Source organism: Papaver somniferum, chromosome 6 (genome assembly GCF_003573695.1).
Source record: "Papaver somniferum cultivar HN1 chromosome 6, ASM357369v1, whole genome shotgun sequence".
In the NCBI taxonomy this organism is placed as follows: Eukaryota; Viridiplantae; Streptophyta; class Magnoliopsida; order Ranunculales; family Papaveraceae; genus Papaver; species Papaver somniferum.
This window is the reverse complement of record NC_039363.1, coordinates 6,000,196-6,016,436: the sequence shown is the minus strand read 5'-3', so window position 1 is coordinate 6,016,436 and position 16,241 is coordinate 6,000,196. Positions and strand designations below refer to the sequence as shown.

Sequence of the window (16,241 nt, the reverse complement as noted above, 5' to 3'; positions counted from 1 at the left end):
TATTTCTCAAAATAATACCGGAGGTGTAGGACTAATTTGTCGAGATTTTGCAGGTGCGCATCATGGATCAAAATGCATCTATTTAACGACTGGGACTAGTCCAGAACAAGCGGAGTGTAAAGCTTTATGGGAGGCAATGCAGTGGGCATTAGAGAAGAAGATGGAGAAAGTGATTTTTGAGCTGGACGCAAGACTTGTAGTGGACGCAGTATTAAAAGACGCTCTTGGTATTGATTGGAGATTATAGAACTTAATTTTAGACATTAAAAACTTATTAAGTTTTCATCCATCTTGGCAATGTTCCTATGTGCCTAAAGAGAAAAATAAAGTAGCAGATTCCCTTTCTAAGTTAGCTAGGTCTCAATTTATTAGTGGTTTTGGTTATTAGCTCCTCCTGATGAAATTATCTATCAGCTTCAAGAGGATGCAAACAATGTAAACTCTATTTAATCTTCAATTCAATCTTTCAGTTACCAAAAAAAAAATACAACCAGGACTACAGAGTTGCATAGCTGGAGCCCTGCTGTTTAACCAACTTAACATAAATGTGGATGGTTCTTATAAAGAACACACAGGTAACACAAAATTGGAATAACGCTTCATGATTTTGCAGGAACATGCCGTGGCTTCAGGAGTTGATACTTCACAGGAGGTCTAGATGCTGAACAAGCAGAAAGCTTGGCCATGAAGGAAGTTGTCAAACGGGTCAAGGAAATGAATGTTCTCTTTCGGACAAATAATCTTGCAGTAGCGAAGTCTACAAATGATGCATTCCCTGCTGTAAGTTGGGTCAATCATATTACAAATAAAGGGTCTTCAGACTGCTGTGGCTTGATCTTTCCCAGTTTAATACATCTGCAATTTGCTTGTGTCACAAAGTAAAAATAATATAGAGCAACATGTTGCCTGACAATAGTTTCAGACCCTAAGCTAACATTGTCTGATAGCATATCTACCCTCTGACTTGAATGCTATAGTTTTGCAGAATTCTGAGGTTTGACCCCTTGAATTTCTTTATTAAAACAAAGACTGACCTAAGCACACATCCAAATGCCAACGATACAAAAGTTACTGACATGGAGCAATACTACAGTTAATCAAATGCTAAAATTAAGATAACTAACAGCAATACAATTCCGCGTGCTAACTCAGCAATTTTGAGAGTACCAAGTTCTCAACTTACTGCCATTGAAGTTCTATAGTGGAAGCTAAACATGACAAGATCATCAAGTTTAATTACCATTGAACTAGCGAACAGAAATAGAAAATGTTGCAAAAAATGATGCATTTCCTGGCCATGAAGGAAGCTGCAATATGGGCCAAGGAAACGAAGCTTACTAATGTTCTGTGACAAAAAATCTAGCAGTAGCGAAGTCTATAAACAATGCATTAACTGCTCTATCTGGCCATTGTATTATAAACAAAGCATCACCTTTAGGTATTATGCATGGGTCAGTCTTTTTGGTTAAAAGATCGCGCAACAACAAGGATGATAATACAGCCAAAGCAGCTAAGATAACTAAATCTCTATTACTTCTTTGGAGAATCTCCCAGCTATCCTGGATAAACTTGTAAAGGGAGGTTGTCAGATTGGACTGCTGAAACTTGATCTTTCCAGTCTAATACATCTGTGGCTTGTTTGCGTCAACAAAAAAATAAATAAATAGCAACATGCGGACTAGCAATAATTTCAGATCCTAAGCTAACATTGTCTGATAGCATTTCTGCCTCAAATGCTATCGTTTTGCAGAATACTCTGCCTTGAATTATATAGTTTCGCCAAATAGGTTTGACCCCTTGAATTTCCTCATTAACCGAAGACTGACCAACTCATAGCATAAGTGACAAGTATGTGCAAATTAAGAACAAAACTAAACAAAAATCACGCCAAGCAAAGCACATATCCAGAACCAACGCTACAAAAAAAAATATGGACATGGATCAAAACTACAGTAAATCAAACAGTAACATTAAGATCAGCAATAATAATTCAATTAGGCGTCCTACCTCAGCAATTATTTGGGAAACACAAGTCCTCAACTTGTTACCATCAAAGTACCTATTAGTGTAAGCTAAACATGACAAGATCATCAAGTAACGTTAATTACCATTCAAGCAGCGAACCGAACAGAAAATGCTGCATAATTGGGATACTCTCCATTATCTCAGCCTTATACATTTTAAGCAACCCACCATTCACCTTACCCCAATTAGGCACACCACTAATATCATCCAACAAAGGCGAATGCTCGGCAAATACTCCCTTCTTCTTTTCCTTCACAAACGCAATACACGAAATATAAAGATACTCCTTGGCAAAATTATCCAATATATCCTGATTATGAATTGACTTGGGCTTCATATACTTATGATCAATCAATTGCGACGAACCAAATATAAACGGAAGAAAATGATAATCATCTAGACCCCAAACTCCGTGCGATCCCGCCGGTTCAAGATCATAAACAGTTTGTATCGTCACACTAAGATACTTAATAAAAACTCTACAAACAACAGCTTGATAATCCTCTTCCTTAATTACACCCATTCTAGCTAAACAATACAACCAAGCAGCAAAATTCGTCTCATGACCAGTACCATAATCAAGTCTAGCAGAATTCCCAAATGAATCAGTAAAGTATGGAACAAGCTCTTTAGTACTCGATTTAAGATCTTCAGGTAAAAATTTCAACATCAAATCCTCAGAATTTGCAAGCAATCTATCATACCAATCTCTATAAGCAAAATTGCCATACCTTCCAGCTTGTTGAATAGGTGGAATCTCATCAACCAAACTCACAAGACTATCCATTACAGAACAGATTGAGCTTAGGGTTTCCGATTCATGACACGGTTCTGATAATTTCTTCCCACGGATTGATTCGCTTAATGAGACTATGAATCCGATGAAGTTATTTGCAGAATCGGATTTGATGAAAGATTTCATATCATCTGGTACACGGATTTTCTTAGATGGAGCTTTAAATTTATGAGGAAGTGAAATGACTGAGACTTTTTCTGATTTGGGAACTGGAGTGTCGATGATGGCTTGTTGTGAGTAGTTTGGGGGGAGATTGAGAGCTGGAGCACGAATTGGTCTGTAATTTGGTGGTGGTGAGATTTCTGACCATACTGGTTGTGGTGGTGGGATTTCTGCTGGACCACCGCAGTTAAAGCATTTTGCGGTTGTGGTGGTGGTGGAATGTGGAACGCACTGATGGATTGTTGTATTTGATGGTAGCGGTGGAGATGGTGGTGGTGGGGTTTGGTTTGATTCATCTTCGTCGGGGTTTTCTAGGGCAGCTGTTGCAGTTGTGGTAGTGGTGGTAGTGGAATGTGGAAGGCATTGATGAGTTGTTGTTGATGGTAGCGGTGGAGATGGTGGTGGCGGGGTTTGGCTTGATTGATCTTCGTCGGGGGTTTGCAGGGCGGCGGAAGGGGATTCTGGTGGTTCCATTTTTTCTGATGGCTTCTTCAGTGTGATCGATTTTTGGTATTTAGATCTAGTTCCCGCCAGTGAAATGACTTAAGAGGCCAACCTCCTCTGGAGGAAAATTTGTTGGATTTGGGCCTTTCGTTTTCTGGAACCGCACATTTCGTCCGTATCCGTCAACAAAATTGCGGGTGAAATCCAATCCGCAAGATCTATGGGCCAGACATGAATGAGGTTTTCAAATCCGCACTTTTAACGGTTTGGTTACGGTTGGATTTTGAAATCCACGAATTCATCCGCACCGTAAGATTTATTAAATTTATGATAGTGATATTTATTAAATTTATGATAGTGATGAATGATGATGCTAAGATGATGATTAAAAGTTAAACAAACTTGGAACCATTTTTTCTCTCCCCAACAACAGGCGTCAATAGTTACGGGAGAAGAAGAAGAGGAAGAAGACTTCTTTCTTGGTGTCTTTTCTTACTCCTCTCCTCCTCTCTTGTCTACTGTAAAACCATCAACCTCCCGCTTATTCCTCATCTTGGGGACGTTCTCCCTTCCCCGAGAACAGAAAGTTTCCACTCTTCTCACCTTTTTTGGCGCTTCAATCCAACCATAACACAATTTCAGATAATAATATAATTATAGAGTTTATCCTTGTTTGAGACATGTTTTACATTTTTTTTACTGAATTCGTGGTTAATCCGTATCCAACCCGTATCAACCGCTGATCCGCGGATGATTGGCCGGACAGGTTGAATTTTCCAAATCTGTAACTTTGACGGTTTGGATGCGAGTGACTACTAAACCGCATCCGTCCCTTGCACACCCCTAATCGGTGGAAATACGGTGTTTTGGTCCACTTCATGAAATCTGATGTCTCTTGATTTTTGCTTGTAGAATTTTTCCTCCCTAGCAAGCCATTCCTTGATTTTTTTTGTTCCACCTTTTGCACTTCCACTGAGTTAATTGATGTTGTCTTGATGTTTTCTTAAACGTTTCCAAAAACATTTTTGTTCGAAAGAGACAAATCTTTTCTTGTAGAATCAAGTTTCTTATCCAATCTAAACGCAGCTGACCCATGGAATTGTTGAGACCAAGACATGTTTATTTGATCCTTGCAAGAAGAATCTCGCAACCAACATTCCAAAACTTTCCACTTTCTGGATCCATAGTGGTGTTAGGGTAAAAATCAAGAAAAATAGGGCAGTGGTGTGCCTAGTTAGTAATTCTCTGAATCATTCCTGAATGATTCGTGAACATATCCGAATTGATCCGAATGATATTTCCAAACTATTTGAATTCCGAATCTAGTTCCCGGATTATATGGACTTCACGAATGATTCGCGAACGTATCCGAACTGATCGAATCCGAATGATATTTCCGAACTAGATTCGGACACCCAACCTCGCTCTCCCGTAGGTAACTCTCTGACCAGGGTTTTGTTGATTGGTTTTTGTTTGATTTTATATATACTTTATATTTAAATACAGTTATTCAGTTAAAATTTTCTATTGGTAGTTGTTTAACCAATGTTTTATGTGTTGGTTTTCGTTTAAAAGTCTATAAACTCGTTTTGTAATACATTTATGCGATTAAATTGTTTACTTCTTGTTAAATAATCACACTAAAATGTTTTTTCCATCTTATAAATCATATACATATAAAATTAGTTTCGTACTAAGGTCATAATACTTATCAATTTATCATATATGTAAACCGAATTTTAAGTGCCGAACTCACATTTATAAAACGAATATGCACGTACATATGCTGTTCCGAATTACTGTCCGAACAACGAGCCGTTGACCGGATTTTTGACCGAATCCGATTCATCTGAATCTGTATAATTCTCGTACGTACGCCGTCTCAAACTACTATCCGTATCCCGAATTGCTAATTAGGGTGGTTTGACCAGGGCAGTGATGTGACCCTAGAAAAGGTAGGTGAAGGGCTGGCTATACCAGAAAACTTATGAGAACAAGAAAAGGTAAACACAAACATCAACATGAATTCTTTTATTGATTGATAGGGTGATCAGAAAACTATTATACCAATAACAGCGTTTCATCAGCAGATCAACAAAACAAACAGCGACAAACAACAGTTATGAGCGAGCTTGCTATAAACTGCAATCGGAGCTTGTTAGGCCACTTTAAGGTGTACGCGCATAACACTCGCACACGTAATTATCAGGAGATTCTGTATGGCACCTAGCACAGTATATGTCAAATAGTGAGCTAAAACCCTGACATTCAGATTCACACGTGTCGCAGTCGTTGACATGGCGACCACTAACCACTATCCCGTTCCCATCACAAGCTCCAGAGTCATAAGATTCAACTCGAAAGCCACCTTCTCCGTCGCTCACTTCCCACTTATAGAAAGCATTCACGTCACGACATATATATCATCCAAAAATGAAACAAGATATGAGTTGAGAATTCGACCCATCGGAAAAGGAGTGAAAATACAATTAATCAACCCAAAATAGACTTATACTTACACGGACTGAAATATAATGGATGCAAAGAACAAGAAACCTGCAATGAGAAAGAGATTCTTAAGAGCTGCTGCCATGATCAATGGCCGATGATTAATATCAAGTGTTTTGAAAGTTAATATATTACTTAGGAAACTTGATAGTTTGTGATTGTGAAGATAAACTAAGTCTCTATTTATAGTCAGAACGGGGTAATTTTGCAGTATACTTTATTTTATTTTTTAATCATGCAGTATACTTTATTAAGGGAAGGAACCTGACTAGCAATTTCCTAGCTAATTATAATTTTTGTAACATAATTTAAAAATGTCGATAATTGGATCAAGCCTGGTTTTTTGATGGATCACAATATACCTGATATGAAGACTTTTTTCGAATAATTTTTATTGAATTATTAGTAACATTTACTCTCTATAATTCAATGTGTAATTTATGAAGATTTACTTTGATTTATTAGTGACATATGAGAGATCAATATAAGCCTTTCAAAGGTTTTGGTAACTAGACCTTGGAGACCGGCCGAAGTACCCTTGAAATCTCTCGCATTTCGTTCGGTCCAAAGGGTCCAAAATATCATTGCACGCCCGCCATATTCCCGAGCTCGTTAACTTGATCTTCTCTTCAGGGGCGGGCCTATCACTCGGCTAAACGGGGCTTTGGCATTGCAAATTTTTCGCAACGGCTGCTTTGGCATTGCAAAGTTTTGGTCGCAACAGTTAATAACTGTTGCAACGTGAAAAAGTGGCAACTGTTTGAAACTGTTGTGAAATTAGGTGGACGCAACTGTTTCTAACAGTTGCGAATTTTTTGTATGGTAAAAAAAATAGTGGTTTTTGACCGGTCCAAATTATAGTTCCCTGTAACAAAATCAAGTTACCCCTATTAAAAGTCAAATTTAATCCAAATCAAGATACCTTTGTTTTAGAACCAAATTTAGCTAAGCAATGTAATTTACAAAAATTGTTGAACAAAAAAATAAAACTAGAAATGAAAAGGATTTTTTTCCATAAGATATTTCTATGTTTTGCAAGTGCAGTAATGCAAGAGAATATGACACTTGGCCCAAAAACTGAAGAGAAAAAAATACACATAACTTGGGGAATGAACTTGTTTCGTGCCTGATAATAATGCTGAGTGCACCAAGAGGAGTGACCACTATAGTTGGCCCAAATGCATAAGTTGCAACATCAGCAACTTCCCCAACAATCACTGCAAAAAGTGAAATCATCCCATTAGTAACGTAGTCTTGAAACAAAACATTCTGCAACTCAAATTCATTCCTAACATAATATAGATGTGTTAACTTCATAAGAGATATTCCATGTTTTGAATGTTAATACTTTACCCAGCGGGTGTTGAGTTAACCAAAAACTCACAACCTTAAAGAAACCAACATGGTAACAGTACACAACTTAAAAAACAATTGATACGTAAAATAATTATGATGCATTGCCTAAGGCATTATTGCAGATGTAAAATGCCCTTCAGGAAATCAAATTAACCACATCAAACAAATAGAAGAACAAGATTCAAGGAACAAATAAAGGAATCTAGCTCCTGAAGTCCAGTTTTTAAAAGAATCATTTCTTGGAACAACATACTGTACATTTAACTCCCATTAAAGAAAAAATAAGTTGGAAGAAAATTGTTTTACCTTGTTGTCATCAATGCTAAGATAGTGAAAGCATTTTGGTTGTCAAAAATCATAACTCCAGAGTTATGACTCTAGGTTATCAAATCCAAGACACCTTGGTTGTCAGTGAACTCAATGTAGCTCTAAATAATTTTTCCTTGCTGTACTCTGCCTGCTCCATCTTAAACACCTGCTGAAATGTGTAGGAAAGAGAGTGACAAGAAATTATGTAAAAAAATCAAACACATAGAGGTATCCAACAAAACATTTTCACGTACCTCATTGTTTCTGAAGCTTTTCACTGGCAATATTAATGCAGAACTGCTCAGCTGAGGCAAAATAGAATAACTTTAGTTACAACTTAATAGACATTTCCAAATTGAACTATCGAATATACAACCAATCAAAGTGCATCTTTACCAAGTATACAACCAATCAACTTACATGAATAAACTAGTAGCCGTTTAAAGATGACAGCTAGATTTCTGATCCTTAATAACTGAACAATCATGCTCTTTACCAAGAGAAAATTCAACATTTCCCAGATGCAGAATAGCTTCCTGGGAAAAAAAAAATTAAACCTATAAAGAACACAGAAAAATGAAACGGCGTCAGCTTCTAACCTTACATCCAATACAATCTCTATCAGTCAATAACGCAACAGATAAAAACTAGAAGTTATAACTTTACAATAACTTAAACCACAACTGTATAACATTAAACAATTTTTGGATTGTAAAGAAGTTGACACTTAAAAAAAGCATAGCAACGACCTGCACCAACTGAACCCAAAAAATAACATCGCTATACCAGGTAAAATTAGTTTCCTACACTAGACTAATCTTGAATTTATTATGTTAACTGAAACTTTTTATATTCAAATGAAGTATACCTAGATAAAATATTGCTATGTCATCATCATCAATCCCATACCCTAAACTTTAAGATCAATACTGACACAGCAGAGTTGGGTGGCTAATGTTCTACATTTACTTAACATAGCACAGTCAAATGAAAATTGATTCATAAAATGTATTTCAAATTAATTTGTCCTGTTTGCTTCTCTTCTTTCTTTTGTTCATGTGCACATGCGCAGTTATGAAAATTTATTAAAAAATCGCCCAAAGAGTGAGGCACCAACTACATACGAAGGAATATAAAATATCTAGTTCAGCAGGTTGTAATGAGGTAAAATAAATAAGAAAAACATCTAGTTTTAAAATATCACCTTTCTGGCGAAGTTGAAAAGAGAGCATCCAGTTAAGCAGGTCATAATGCGCCATCCTAGTAGGCAGAAGCCACATTGAGTTAGCATTTCAAGAAATAACTTAGCAGTAGCACGTAAGTTTCTAAATCTAGATATAAATATGCAGTAATGCATAGCAAGCAAAGAACGGTAGATTCAAATATGCAGTAATGCATCACGCATCTGATTGATTCCTTTACTTGTTGATGTAAAACAAAAATCATAGTAAAATAGAATTGAAAAACTACTTTTTCATGCGATTATAATGCGAGTCATAGTCAAGAACTCGTTCCAAGTGTAGCACCTGAGTTCTTGTTTCTCATCGTCTGGCAGATTAAAGTTAGGTGGTCTAGCACACATAACCCTTCATAGGTTAAACATGAATGTAATTTAATTAGGATTTTAGCCAATTGCATAATTCTCAAAATGTTATCAATCCAGTAAAACAAGTATGTCCCATGTTCTGAGAAGTTTTTCGCCGGTGCAGCTTTCTACGTTTGATACCTTGGACTAGAAATTGATAATGTTTTGTTCGTGGAAAGATTATAGAATATTGAAATAGTCATAGGATTATACAATGGTGTCTGCAAAACTTCTTTTTGGTTATGCTAAAAACATGTAGGAGAGTCATAAATGGTACTTTGACAACCTTTATGTGAAGCAAACATCTAACATTATGTAAAATCAAGAGATACAGAAATACATACCAACTTCAGAACAGTCTATACGAACATGGCCAATAGAATCTATACCCACCTACGAGTTTCATTAGCGCAGAATTACATGCCGACTTCAGCTCTGAACTTATTTCAAGATCCCACATCACTACATCTGCATTCGCTAAAACCTCCAAAACAGTTTCATGTTAGCGGATACCTGGAAAGCACCAAACCAAATGCAAAACAAAATAAGAGGTAATCAGACCTTACGTTCACTGATGCAAGAAATAGATACCAAATGCAAAACAAAATAAGAGGTAATCAGACCTTAGGTTCACTGATGCAAGAAATAGATCGTTGCTCACAGGTGATTCTAGTTGCCTAGAAGAGCCATACAACAAGTCAGCAGGCTGATCAAAGTACAGCAATACAAATTTAAAACAAGGAGAAAAACTAAAAACCCATACCAAAATTGAACGTCTACTAACAACATAAACAATTAAAATCAATCGAAAGTACCCAAAGCTGCGAATTTGAACTCCAAATAACAAAAAATGTTAAACTGAATAAGCCCTAATTTGAGAAATTGAAGTCAGAGAAAGTCCTTATAAGTTATTTCACATGAAGTTGTTGAAGCGGTTCATTCAAAACCCTTTTCAACACAAACCAAACTGGAAAAAAAAATCAATTTATTCGTTATCAGAAACCCTAGAACCCAGATTAAGAATCAAAATAGAAATTGAGTAATACCTATATGTAAGTATTTCCATTATAGCAAACTAACCTCGCCAAATAGAGAAATCTTTCTAAGGACCTGATTTCTTCATATTGATACGAATAAAAGAAATCTCAAAAATATAGATCTAGGATTTCATCTGTGATGGATCTGTTTGAAGAAAAAGAGGAAGCAAAACCTAATACTGATCCACAAGCGACTTATTACTTGTGACTTATTATGATCCAGAAAAAAATTCGCCTGAATCATAGAGAGTGAGGAAGAGAAGAAGAGAACCAGAGAGGAAGAGAAAAGAGAATGAGAGGTAGAGAAGATAAGAAGTGGTCTCGATAATGATAAATCCATAGTCATTTTTGAAGTTGAATCCATGAATCTGAATGGGCTGAAACCGAGTCAGATCGAAAGTATGGGCAGCACACACACGAGTCGCACGCGTATAACTCCATTCTGTTGCGAATCGCAACTGAACAGTTGCGAGTTTCGTAACTGTTTTCATCTAATGCGAATTTTTTGCAACTGAAATTCGCAACACGGCCTAAGCTGCTGCGACTTCGAGTTGCTAATCCCTGAATTTGGTGTAGTGACTATGGGCTAATTCCATATATGCATTTGCAAGTGTTGTTCGGTTGGATCGCAAAATTGTTAAGTTTTTACTTTAACCGAACTGTACCCTCGATACAAAAAAACAAAACTGTTGAAACTTCGTAACCGAACTCTACCTAATTCGATAAGAAATAAATTTCGTAGTAATCCAACGTTTTCCTAATTGCATATGTGCATATATAAGCTCAGTTCGGTTGATCCGCAAAATATATTGAAGTTTGCGAACCAACCGAATTTCTAACACTAGGTTACTTTTAACCTGCAGTTCGGTTGGGAACTTGGTTGTGTTGAAGTTTGCGAACCAACCGAACATACCTCTGTAAATCTTATTGCTAAAGATTGGTTACCTGCGTGTTTGAAGAAAGAAACCGAACTCTGTGTTCGGTTATATGTTCTTGACATTTATTAACCGAACTACGTATTCGGTTACCGGTTCTTCACACTTAGTAACCGAACTACCTGAACCTAGCAGGAAATTGTTATAAAAATTTACATTTTTATGAATATTTGGACCAATTCAACCAACATTATCTAAGTTTGAAGCATACCTGGGTACCCAAATACTCTTCCTCCGATTGTGGTTGTTAAAATCCATCGTTTTTCATGTTTTCATTCTTCATCTTCTCTAACTTTACTCTCTCAATATTCTACTTCTTTTAAAAAAAAAAACCATCTGATTTTTTAATCTCACTAATTATCTTTAACTATTATTAACACTAACTAATCATTACCCAAAATTAATGAGGAGAGTAATTTAGGTATTAATATAAATATCTAGATAAAGAGTGACCTAGATTTACTTCTAATGTCTTGCTCATAATAAAACCATGGTCCCCCAAAAAATCGTTCAAAAAAAATAAAAAAATTCTGCTCGACCAAAGCTTCTAGCCCGGGCCTTAAAAGGAAATTTATCTTTCTTGGGTCTGTCCCTGCTTCTCTTATCCGTTTTTGTTGTTGTTGTTGATGGTGGTGGTGGGGGTTGGCTTTATTGATCTTCATTGGGGGTTTCTAGGGCAGTGGAAGGGGATTCTGGTGGTTCTATTTTTCTGCTATTTAAATCTGGTTCCCGCCAATGTCAATGTCAATTTAACATGGCGGAAGGCTGGAAATATAAATGGGAACAAAAATGGGAATGTGTATCAAGCCAATATAATTGAATTTGGATCATATGATAGATTTTACATCATGAGCAATGTTAATTTTGAATCATGAGCTATACACTTGTATGCAAATATACGTTCAACACAATACAATACAGCTTCTTTGTTTTTTTCTGGGGTTTGCGGGATCTTCTTATTCCCTTGTATATACTTGTAAGTATTCTTTTTTCCTTTAATATAGTATATCCTTTCCTTTTCAAAAAAAAAAAAAAACGACTAGGCTACGCAGGAAACTTTGTTGGATTTGGGCCTTATGTTTTGTATACCAACTTGGATACGGATCAGGCACAACGTCAACTATCTCGGCAGGAAGCCAGGAACGTATAGGTTGGATAAAAGATCCGATAACCAATAAAACCTATCAACAACCTGAACACTTTATTTTCTCTCACTCCACGTTGAGAGTTGCACTAACTTCCTCTTCTAAAACAAAATTTTCTTTCCATACGATCAATTCTATCAACGGGCTTTTGGGACATATAGAAAATAAAAATCTAGTATGTTGCAATTGCACCTAAAACTGTGTTATTTAAAATGATTCTGTTGGAACAATTGCCGAAATCCGCCTGCAAAATAATCACAAAGAAAAACCAAACAAATAATGTTATGGCTGAGTCACGATCAGGTCGCTCTCTTTACGACGTTTCGCGGCTCTGCCCAAAATTGTGCAAACATTTCTTCCATGTCGCGTCGTCTCCAGGATAAAACAGTCGAGTAAATCTCTTTCACAATTACTCTTGCACTTTGAGAGTATGTGATACTTGTACACTTCTACTTCTTGCTCAAAATCAAAATTATAAAAAACAAATGATAATCATACACTAGTTTTCTTTCTCTCTAAACTCTTATTTTTTTCTTTAAAAACTTCAAAAACATTAAAGAAAAACTTTATATTGTTTTTCCAACCAAAATATATTTTATAGTCAAAGGATCTTATAAATGAGTTTAATGAAAACATTAATATGATTTAACAGAAATCATTTACTCTTCTAATATGAAACGGCAAGGAATTTATAACAAAATAAATTTCTTTTAAGAACATTATTAAGACTATTAAAATAATAAATGGAAATACATTTTTTTTGTTTTGATTTAAAACATATATTTCCAACAATCGCCCACTTATATTTTTAAAACATTGAGCAAGATTTATATAGTGATGTGTATAAGTAAAGGTTTCTTTCGATTTTGAACCTTTACATAGTGCTAGACTCTCTCAAAATCTAACCATAGAGTGAACATAAGTCTTTGAACTCTAGGAGATGAAAAGATTATCTAGTGCTTGAATCCCGGTTTAATGAATGATCTAGATAACTGCACATATTCTCATAGAAAGTGACCACAATTTCACATCCATATAGGTGAGTCTAGCAAGAGTACTCCTGTAGCTTAGTTACCCACTCTAAATAGAAATATAAACATCATTAAGAGTTTTAGAAACTAAAACTCAACCTTAACTCGCTTCAGGATATCATGTCGTGGGATGATTCTACGTTTGCATATATTATCCGTGATTTAGCCCCATTTGAACCTACATTTTGGGATCTCCATGCATAGGTAGAGATTACCTTTTGAACCTATTTATGGAATCTTGAGTTATAGGTTGGGTGTCCTTCACGAGCAACTATGTTCATATCATTTGTGAATCGTTATTCCCTTTGAACCTATTTCCAGGTGGGTATCCATCACATATGACTCAATACTTAATGGGAATCAATATCATCCCATAAGATGTATTCACACCTTCTTATTAATCCTTTCGTCAAAGGATCAACGATAACTCTTTTCAGACTATATATAATCCATTTTCATAGCATAAAAATGTTTTTTATCACCATATATGTCGACTGTACCGTTGTAATTAACGGTTCTCAACTCTTGCCATAGACACGGTACTATCACATTGGATTAATATTTCGGTTCTTCCTTTATCTAATAGAGTATTGAATCGCTCCATCCCGTAGAGGATTCATCTGAAAGTTTTTCCAATCAGTTCCACAATATCCATAAAGGATTTTGGTAAACATTAAGATAATATATTTCTAGGTGTAAGATGCGTTTGAAACACCTCATAACCTTCTCAAAATTTTACAAGTTTCCATTTTGGATTGGTAAATATGAATATAAAACCCCCACTGAGGAAGCAATATATTACACCCCCACTGTAAAAAAATATATATATAGTCAATCACGTAGTAAAGAAACATGCCAAGCTATCATACTCATGTCTAGTGCAATCACACACAATCTTAAAATCATTAGCACTAAATCAAATGAGTGAAAACTAGTTTATAGTCAGACTATATATATTTCTATCTCTTTTAAATTTCTATTTCTATTTTCATTGAAATGAAATAGATCCAAAGAAAGAAAAAATTCATTTCAAAAACATACACCATCTTCACTCAAGTCTTTCATATCAAATGATAAACTAAGCATGTTCTCAATTTCATTTTCATCGTATAAGTTAGAATAAAATTTCAACAAATCACTTATGCATACAAAACAATAAGATTGTGCATTTCAATTTCATCAATTCTAAAATCATTCAAATGAACAATTTATTTATTTATTTTAAATTGATTTAATGTTGTTTTCATATAAATGATAACTTATCTAACTTACATGCTTTCTTTTATTGTAGAAACTACACAGTTTTCCATGCTTGGTTTACATAGATTCTCATCTTTAACTTACATAAAAGTATATATTTCTACGTATGACTATAACAAATCATACATCATAGAAACAACATCAACAAAACAAGCATGTAAGTTAATTTAGCGACATGAATGCAAGTGCCAACTTTTTTTTTATTGTTTGCTTGTCTAAAAACAATATGCTCATGAATTTATTGTTCCATAGATTAACCTTTTAAAGAACAAAGTTCCTTTCTATGAGAAGTTATCTTTCAAACTATAAGCAACAAAATATCCATGACTACATTTTAGTCTCACTATAAATATGCTTTTCTAGGATCGTTCATCTTAATTTTTCTAGTTCCTCTATTTTAAATCGAATTTGTTAAAATATAGGGTATGGAACCTCCACTATCTTTTTTTCTCTAACAAGAATTTCATAACAATATCCAAAGATCCCAAAAATTGTGAAAAAATAATAAACCAATGATCTAAACCCAAAACGTTTTGCACAATATAAAGAAAAATTCAAACAATTTTCTTGAAAGCAACATTTCCTAATTCACTACTCAAAAATCAAATTTGATATCAAGATAAGTTACTCGAAGCATCTTTATAAAATTCTCAAATACTTTATTTCATCCAATGTCATTGCAAGTTGCTTAAGATTTGAAAATGTATATGCATTTATGAGTTAGGTAAGATTACATACATGTTATTCAAAAAATTCACCGAGTTTATAAGAAAATATAACATGCTCAAATTCATCACTAACTCATCGATTTCTTAAAAGCATGACAAAATCACATATTTCAGATATTCAAAATTCAACTCATGTTATGATAAAATAGTATATTCAAACATTTTATCCATAACCTATCATTTATAGTAGTGCAATGATCAAATTAAACAAATTTCTAATCTCAATCTTGTTAATAACAAGATAGGCGGAAACTAGAATTCTTGCTCATTTCGGAAGTATGAACGTCTTTAACAAGATTGTTCTACCCAAAGTTAACTTTGAGATCGTACCAATACCTAAAATCCTAGTAATGTGAGTGTATCTCAACACCACTTTCTTTCAAACGATTTGGTTCAACTTTTGCACCATAACCTATCAAAACAAACATGGTGTAAAACACCAATATATACCAACCTCTCACGGTATCAACAATTCACATTAACTTAGCTTGAAAAGCGTTGTTAATAACATTTGATATCCTTTCAATGTCATGCAAGAATAACAAATAAATCCATAATCAATATTATGTTCATTTCTTGGTGAGACTTGATATTCACATTAGTGTTAACTAGGCTTCTAATTATTTCTGTTTTGGGTTCGTATAAAATTACATCTCATAAGTTCCAAACTTATATGAGTCACATGTTTATTGTCATACACAATAATTCTCAATATCTTGTTTCCCTAAAATTTATTCTAAGATTGAACAATCAATTTAGTTTCAATCTATAAAGCAATTATTTGATCATTACAATAGCTACAAATAGTTCATCAAACATGCCTCATTTGCTTTGAAAGCTCAATTGGTCATAAACCATTATTTGCACACCAACAAAGAAATCACCAACCCAATTGCTCCACACATTGATTAATCTCCCGC

General features: G+C 34.9%; 1 protein-coding gene and 1 long non-coding RNA gene across 9 annotated transcripts; both read right to left on the bottom strand.

Annotated features, from left to right (window-relative positions):
* Positions 1 to 484: 484 nt before the first annotated feature.
* On the bottom strand, positions 485 to 3,882 carry LOC113286783 (serine/threonine-protein phosphatase 2A activator-like). Of its 2 annotated transcripts, XM_026535397.1 has the most exons (2): positions 2,109 to 3,882; positions 485 to 855 (listed from the first exon to the last, which is right to left on the bottom strand). In XM_026535397.1, coding segments are annotated over exons 1-2 (1,350 nt in total). In that variant the 5' UTR covers positions 3,458 to 3,882; the 3' UTR covers positions 485 to 854. The 2 variants fall into 2 exon arrangements, with proteins under 2 accessions (XP_026391182.1, XP_026391181.1); XM_026535396.1 differs by lacking the exon at positions 485 to 855 and having other exon boundaries at positions 2,091 to 3,880.
* A 2,955-nt stretch (positions 3,883 to 6,837) lies between these two features.
* Positions 6,838 to 10,529, bottom strand: LOC113286780. Of its 7 annotated transcripts, XR_003329516.1 has the most exons (9): positions 10,266 to 10,529; positions 10,001 to 10,152; positions 9,809 to 9,862; positions 9,579 to 9,698; positions 8,805 to 8,860; positions 8,021 to 8,157; positions 7,855 to 7,905; positions 7,598 to 7,766; positions 6,838 to 7,152 (listed from the first exon to the last, which is right to left on the bottom strand). It is a non-coding gene; the product is annotated as an uncharacterized LOC113286780 (long non-coding RNA). The 7 variants fall into 7 exon arrangements; XR_003329514.1 differs by lacking the exon at positions 10,001 to 10,152 and having other exon boundaries at positions 9,530 to 9,698; positions 10,232 to 10,529; XR_003329519.1 differs by lacking the exon at positions 10,001 to 10,152 and having other exon boundaries at positions 8,021 to 8,136; positions 9,530 to 9,698; positions 10,232 to 10,529.
* Between the last annotated feature and the right edge of the window lie 5,712 nt (positions 10,530 to 16,241).

What these genes read in the sequence shown, in the direction of transcription:
- LOC113286783 (XM_026535396.1), bottom strand. Translation starts at nt 3,457, where the DNA reads ATGGAACCACCAGAATCCCCTTCCGCCGCCCTGCAAACCCCCGACGAA.